The sequence below is a fragment of the Nematolebias whitei genome, chromosome 15, assembly GCF_014905685.2.
Source record: "Nematolebias whitei isolate Nwh7 chromosome 15, NemWhi1, whole genome shotgun sequence".
Taxonomy (NCBI): domain Eukaryota; kingdom Metazoa; phylum Chordata; class Actinopteri; order Cyprinodontiformes; family Rivulidae; genus Nematolebias; species Nematolebias whitei.
Window position 1 is genome coordinate 44,844,317 of NC_056512.1, and position 6,842 is coordinate 44,851,158.

At 40.7% G+C, this 6,842-nt stretch overlaps 1 protein-coding gene across 1 annotated transcript in view; it reads right to left on the reverse strand.

The window, feature by feature from the left end:
* The window catches only part of plcl5 (phospholipase C like 5), a 103,956-nt gene extending 97,130 nt beyond the window's left edge, over positions 1-6,826 (reverse strand). Inside the window, exon 1 of the mRNA XM_037689272.1 lies at positions 6,581-6,826. Within this exon, the coding sequence (XP_037545200.1) occupies positions 6,581-6,817 (237 nt within the window). The 5' untranslated portion in view covers positions 6,818-6,826. The remainder of the gene's footprint in view (positions 1-6,580) is intronic.
* Positions 6,827-6,842: the final 16 nt, after the last annotated feature.

Consider the following 6,842-nt stretch of genomic DNA (forward strand, 5'->3'; position numbering starts at 1 on the left):
GGGGGGGGGGGGGGGTCTGGAATGTAACCCCCGCGATAATCAAGGGACAACTTGGATGATAGTGCACGAGAGCTGCGATGCATTCAAAGCACCAGGGAAAAGTTAGTGAATTAGATGCAGAGACTAACAAAAACATTAACATTTATATTAAGTCTTGTCGTTTTAATTATCACAAGATGGAAAACTGGCAATCCTTTGGATTTGATCATCACCTCAAGCTTAATGAGGCCTTCTTTACTGTTCTGCACACTTCTCCATTTTGAGAAGCTTCAGTAATCTGGACCCCAGTTTCCATCATGTGCAGGATAATAGATGGATAAAGGGCAGCGCAGGACCTACATGCAAACAGCTCCAGTCCAAACAATGAAGCCTGCACTGCTGCAGCTGCACAACAAATGTTTGCACAAGCCTCCACTGCTGTTCTGGGCGGACAAAATAGACTTTTCACTGGGAAAAAAATAAATAAAATAAAAAAAAACTTACTCAGAAAAACTAAATATCACAAAAAACCCGTTCAGAATCTACTGGTACCAGATTTATCCGACCTACGTAAACCAAATGTAGCAAAACCTCGTGAGAAAGAAATGCCATGAATTTTTCATGCACCTTCTTTTAGAACTTTATTTCAATTCCTAGTTGAGCATCTCGTTTAATTTTGGAGCTGATGAGGGGATCGCTCAGCTAGTTTGTTGGAGGTCATGAATGAGAAGATGAATTTAGACACACACACACACACACACACACACACACACACACACCAGCAGCCGTCATGGCACAAAGCAGTAACAAGGGAGAAATTTGACAACTGTAATCATTCCTGATCTGTTCTTTGTGGGGACCTCATTTATTGCTTTTTGTCATATAGATGTGTGTATGACCTTTTTCAGCTTCTTCCTTTAGAAAAGGAAAAGGAGGAAGGGACTAAATATAAAAAAAAGAAATAAAGTGTTCTGTTAGGATTACTGTGGCTCCTTTTCCAGTTGTGCAAGCTGTTTGGACCAGTCCAACCCGTCAACCTTGTAGCCATCCACAGTCCAGCATTACATAACAAGTCTGCATCACGATCCCACCTCCTTCCTCTCCAGCCACTTTACAGTCTCTCCACCACGACACCGTCGCCCCGCTGAGAAAATTAAACGAGGACAAAGCCGGGTGCCGGTTTAAGAGACGGCCGCACACTAGTTCCTTCTGAGACGTGCATGTCGAGGGCCAGTTCAATGAGGTAATGCACGACTAAGTGCTCGTTTGCTTCCGTACTCCCATGGACGTGAAGCCCTACTCTCCTTCTGGACCACCACTCAAACATACAGGCAACGTGGGGGCTCAAGAGCGAGTGGGTGAGCTGAAGCTAAAAGCAAACCGTTTCAAGGACACGAGACCACGTGCCGCTCCAACAAATTTTACTGCACCTTAGATGGTGCTCAGCATCCATCAGAAGAGATGCTCCGACTCTGACTCAAGAGGAGACGCAGGAGGCATCAGTCTGTGAAGAGCAGTCTATTAAAATTACAACTCCCTCCCCCAACACAAACTTATCAACAAGCATTAAGGTGTTTATTATAGGGGCCGAGACGGGGTAGAGGCAGGCCAGCCGACTCGGGACCCAAAAGTTCCAGGTTCGATTCCATCATTGCACATCTCGTGGTGAATCTGAGCAGGACACCCCATCCCTAGTTGCCCCCCGGCCACTCCCAACAGCCGCCCACCGCCCCACCTGGGGGTGGATGGGCCAAACGCAGAGACAATTTCACCATTGTATGTTCCCATGACAACACATTATCAGGAGTGCACGATAAATCCCCTATTTCCATAATTTGGGGAGATCGGCCGATACGCACATGAGAAACAGATTTTACAGATTATTTTTGTTTTAACAACAATTGTCTGAACTTCATTTATATTTCAGAGCACTACCTCACGGCCAGTTAAAACAAGTTTGTATCGTTTCTAGGATATTGTTCAAGGGGATGCGTTTCAATAAAATACTGGAAAATTGAAGGTGCGTTGTGACCTTACAACACCTGACGGTGTCTCTTATAAAACTAAATCGGTATCAGCAGGTCAGACTTTTTCAAGATTGGTGATCAGCCAGAAAACTGCAATCGGTGCACCCTTAATTATTATTATTATTATTATTATTATTATTATTATTATTAATCAACGGTCATATATTCCAATCCACCGTCTGCTGATGCTGCCTTCACTGCACTTTACTGCCTATTTGTGTGAACGTTGGAGCGTTCACACTCTTGTGATCCATTTTTCTTCTGTACATTTTTCAGCATCTTTCTCGTTCCACAGTTTTTGTGCTATTTCAACAAATCATAAATCAAAAATGTTCAGCTCGTTCACGACAATCCTGCAATAAATGGTACTGGTGCAACTTTAGCTTTTTGAAATATTTTCGGCCATTTTTTTTCTCATATAAAATGAATTGAGCTCATTTTCCATCCTTCAAATCTTTAGATCGGTTTACAACCTTTTACTGCTCCTTTCACATTTTGTTCTGCTTCAGCTTCTTTCAGCTAATTCAGCTGTTTTTTCAGCTGTTTCATGATCCTCTCTGTCAACTACAACATTTTTGTGCTTCTAACTTCTTTCTGCTCAGCTCATTATGATCCTTTCAACTTATTTCTGCAAATTTCTGCCATTTCAGCTACTATTTAGCTGTTTTATGCTAATTTTAGCTTTTCAGCTATTTCCACATGTTTTGCAATCATTTCAACTTTGCTCAGCCCAATTCAGCAAAAATATGCTCTCCATTTAGAGATGAATACTTCATTGTCCCCGAGGGGAAATTTGTCTTGGACATCATGCGCTAACAAAGTTTCTTCCACAATTAAATACACTACAACCCATAAAACCATGTGAACCCCAAAATAAAATACAAAAATATAAAACACCTATTAATAAAAATCACACAATTCAATAAAAACACATAAAATAAACTTCCAAAATAACTTCCATCTGTAGTTTAAGCTTCTTTCTGCTTTTTCAGCTACATGTCAACCGTTTTCTTTTTTTGGTTAATTTCAGCTTTTTTGTGCTAATTTCTGCCACTTTCAGTAAACGTTCTTTGCTTTCTTCTGCTAATTTAAGCTTGTTCTGCCTTTTCAGCTAACTTTTTAGCCTTTTTTTAAATTAATTTCAGATGTTTTCAGGTAAATTCAAGTTTTTGTGTCAATTTCTGCTACTTTCAGCCTAATTAAATTATTTCTGTAAATTTCAGCTCATTATGCTCCTTTCAGATTAGTTCTGCTAGTTTTGGCTTTTCTGCTATTTCAGATACTATTCAGCTGTTTTGGTACTAAATTTAGCTTTTTTTAGCCAATTCCACATTTTTTCAGCTCCTTCCACTTCCTTCTCTTGCCTTTTCAGCTATTTTTATTTGCCTATTTCTGGGGGTTTTTTTTTAGCTTATTTCATAATCTTTTGTGCTCATGTCTGCTATTTTTGTAAATATGTGTTCTTTCTGCTTTCTTCTGCTAACTTAGACTTGTTCTTCCATTTCAGCTACATTTCAGGATGTTTTAGCAAGTTCTTTAGCAATTAGCATTCACACTGCATTTTTGGCAATATGTTTATTAGAATTTTATTTTATCATAATAACTGCAATTTTTTATTCCCCAAAGTTAATATTCAGTGTACTATCATTATGCTTGTATTATAGCTAATATTTCTTTAGTCATATATGATTTTTTTTTTTTTTATTTAGGCCTACAGCTAAAAAAAAAACAAACAATGAAAATATTTTTTATGTTGATTTTGCAAAAGTCATTTTATAAAGTTTGGGCTTTATGATTCGGTGTTAATATTAATTGCTAATGTATAAAAGACTATATAGAGACCATAAATCAGAACCGGACCGGCATCGCTGCAGGCTGATTCCAGAACAGGCTTAAGTCCCGCCCCCTCCACATAAAAGAATGGAATATCGCCCTCGGTAAAATAAGAAAATACTCTCAAAGAATTAGTTTCAGGTGTTGACTCTTGTTACGTCACGTAGCTCATGTCTTACTACATGCTCCAAAGTTCATTCGTTTAATACGTTTAGCTTAAACATCTTACTTTGAGCTTCAACAAATGTCATGATTGCATGCAGGGGTGGTGGGCGTGGCCTAAAGCTGCACATCATCAGTGCACAGACTCTGGTTACAAAAAAGAGCAGCTCCTGCACCCGAGTCCATGGCTTCAGTCCCCAACAACAAGAACACTTTGTCTATAAAATAAACAGTTTATATCATTTATATTTGTGGAATTATTTTGGTACATTTAATTTCTGATTTATTTTACTTACTCTAGGATTACCGTTATCGCACATGCTTATTATTTATTGTACCATGGTATGATGCAACAATTATTAAAACCTGTGACATATCTGTGTCTTTAAATCTTTTTATTTTAGTTTTTTTTTTTGTCTTAAACCAAATAAGTATAATAAAAGAAATGTGTTTGGTTTAACTTCCAATAAAATGTTCACATTTTTGTTTTCTGAAATCCTGACATGAAGGAGGAGTGAGGTCAGTCGACGCCTTTCAACGTTTTATCAGCTAAAGGGTGAAATGAGCCGTGTACGAACATTTCAGGTCATTCTGGATCCTCCAATACTTTTAATACTTGAACTCCTTCACGCTCATCATTTAAAATCGACAAAACCTTCTTAATCATATCGAGCACTCCGTCATGTTTTGTGCATTATAAAAACAGATCGTTCAAAAAGTTGGAGATAAAAAAACAAGTTGTTTAATAATCATGTTTTGTGCAGGAACTGATATTTTAGTGAAGCATTCTTATAAACTCAGGCTTTATTTGTATTCTACGGTTTGACAACATTAAAATCGGTCCTTTAATGACGTCATCCTGCACATCTCAAGGCAGATACATGCACATTTGCGAAGCAGTGCTTATCCATGTAGACCAAGATGAAGTGCAAATAAAAAGTATTTGGTGCAGTTCTTTTCGTGTCTGATACAACAGGATTTAACTCTCCAGACGGTTCCATACGTTGCTCCACAATACGAGCTAATGTGGTTAAAAAATAAAAAACGGGAATAAATCTTACAGTCTTCCCTATTCTGGTTTGCAGAAGATCAGTTAATTAACCTCCAGTAATGAAAGCACTAATTAGAGCTGGGCTGTCATTAAAAATTTTATAATCATACCATCCATTACTGACAGAGCTAAAAGGAGGAACGACCCACTGGTCCCAGCAGGACCATCAGAGAACCAACCAAAACCAGCTTCTACATCATTACTAATTATTAAAAACGGTGAGTACTCTTGTCCACAGTTTCCCATCAGATTCTTATTTTACTAATTTGGAGTTGCGGTATTGGGCAAAAACCTTTGGCTTTTCATGAAACAGAAATATGTTTAATAGATGTTGTACTTTTGCTTCTTGAAACACGCACACCAGAAGGCGAGGATTTGAAAACTCGGTAAGTTCAAACTGTTGCTGCTTTGACCAAATAATGAGTCATAAAGTTGGACCTGGTGTTGGAGTCGTGTCAGGACAGAACTGGAGCTCCGCTTTAAGATGGAGCAACGAAACGACGCAACAAAAACAAGAATCTGTGAGATCAGCAAAGTCCATGCTCAATAATCCAGGTATATAATCCAACATTTTTCAGTCGGGTCACCTGGACGGTTAAAGGAACTTCAGTTGGTGCCAACAGTGTCAGCTACAGTTCTAATTTTCTATTAACCAATTTTTTGTTTTTAGTAGATCTAAATTCAACAAATTAGTGATTTTGTTCCTTTTTGGGGGGGGGGGGGGGGGTAAACCTAACTCGGAATGCCCTGATGCATGCTCAGTAGTAAACAGACTGCACTTATTAACACTTTTCTATCTTATCAAGATGCTCTGAGCACATTCATACAGCACTGCAACTCTGTAAAGATAATCTTAATCTGTAGAGATTAATCAGAGTTTTGTCACATTTGTACATCGATGGGACACACGGAGGCAATGAGGGGTTCAGTGTCTTGCCCAGGGACACTGTCATGTGACTGCTGGTGGAATAGAACCCCCAACTCTCCCATTTGAGGACGACTGGTCTAACCACTCAGCCACAGCCGCCCTGATATAATCCAGATTAATCTAACAATGAGTCAGGTGCAGGACGGATTCTTCTTTGTTGAAACGTTGCATCGGAACGAGTTTGTTGCAGAATCTTCTGGATAAAAGACGCAACGTTTCAACAAAGACTCCACCCAGAGGACCCGACTCGACCTTCAGATTAACTCGGGTTTGCTCAACCCAGTTGGCTCAGGCCAAACTTGACCAGCTCTGGGATGGATTAATCCAGTAGTGTCGGTGTGTCTGATGACACTCACAGGGCACCACGCAGCAACACCCAAGGGTGAATTTGAAAAGTTCTGGCTGTAGTTTGCATTTATTAGTTAATCATCCAGAGGTTCTCGTCAGCTCAACTTCCTGAGAGTTGCTGAACTCAAACGTCCCCCCAGAATCTGGACCACACAGGACACGAGCTACACGTGGAAAGGTTTAAAGGTTGTCCATGCGTGTGCTCGTGACGACATGAGAGCAGCTTCTGACAAACCAGGATCAGTCACCAACCTTCATGATGCCACAAGGAGCGCTCGCAGCCCCCGGACTCCTCTCCGCGGAATTATCACGACTGCCACTCCCGATCCGTGGACTGCCGAGCTCCCTGTGCCGTCCGTTGGTGTGCACCCCCTCAGCCCCGTAGCCCGACACCTCCAGGTAGGTCCTGGTGGCGGTGGGGGGCGGCGCGCCCGCATCCCCGGTGATCCCCGCTGCGGTGGTCGCGCCCTGGGCAGGAGGTGCGCTCATGGCCGGCTCCAAAAACTGCCCCCCC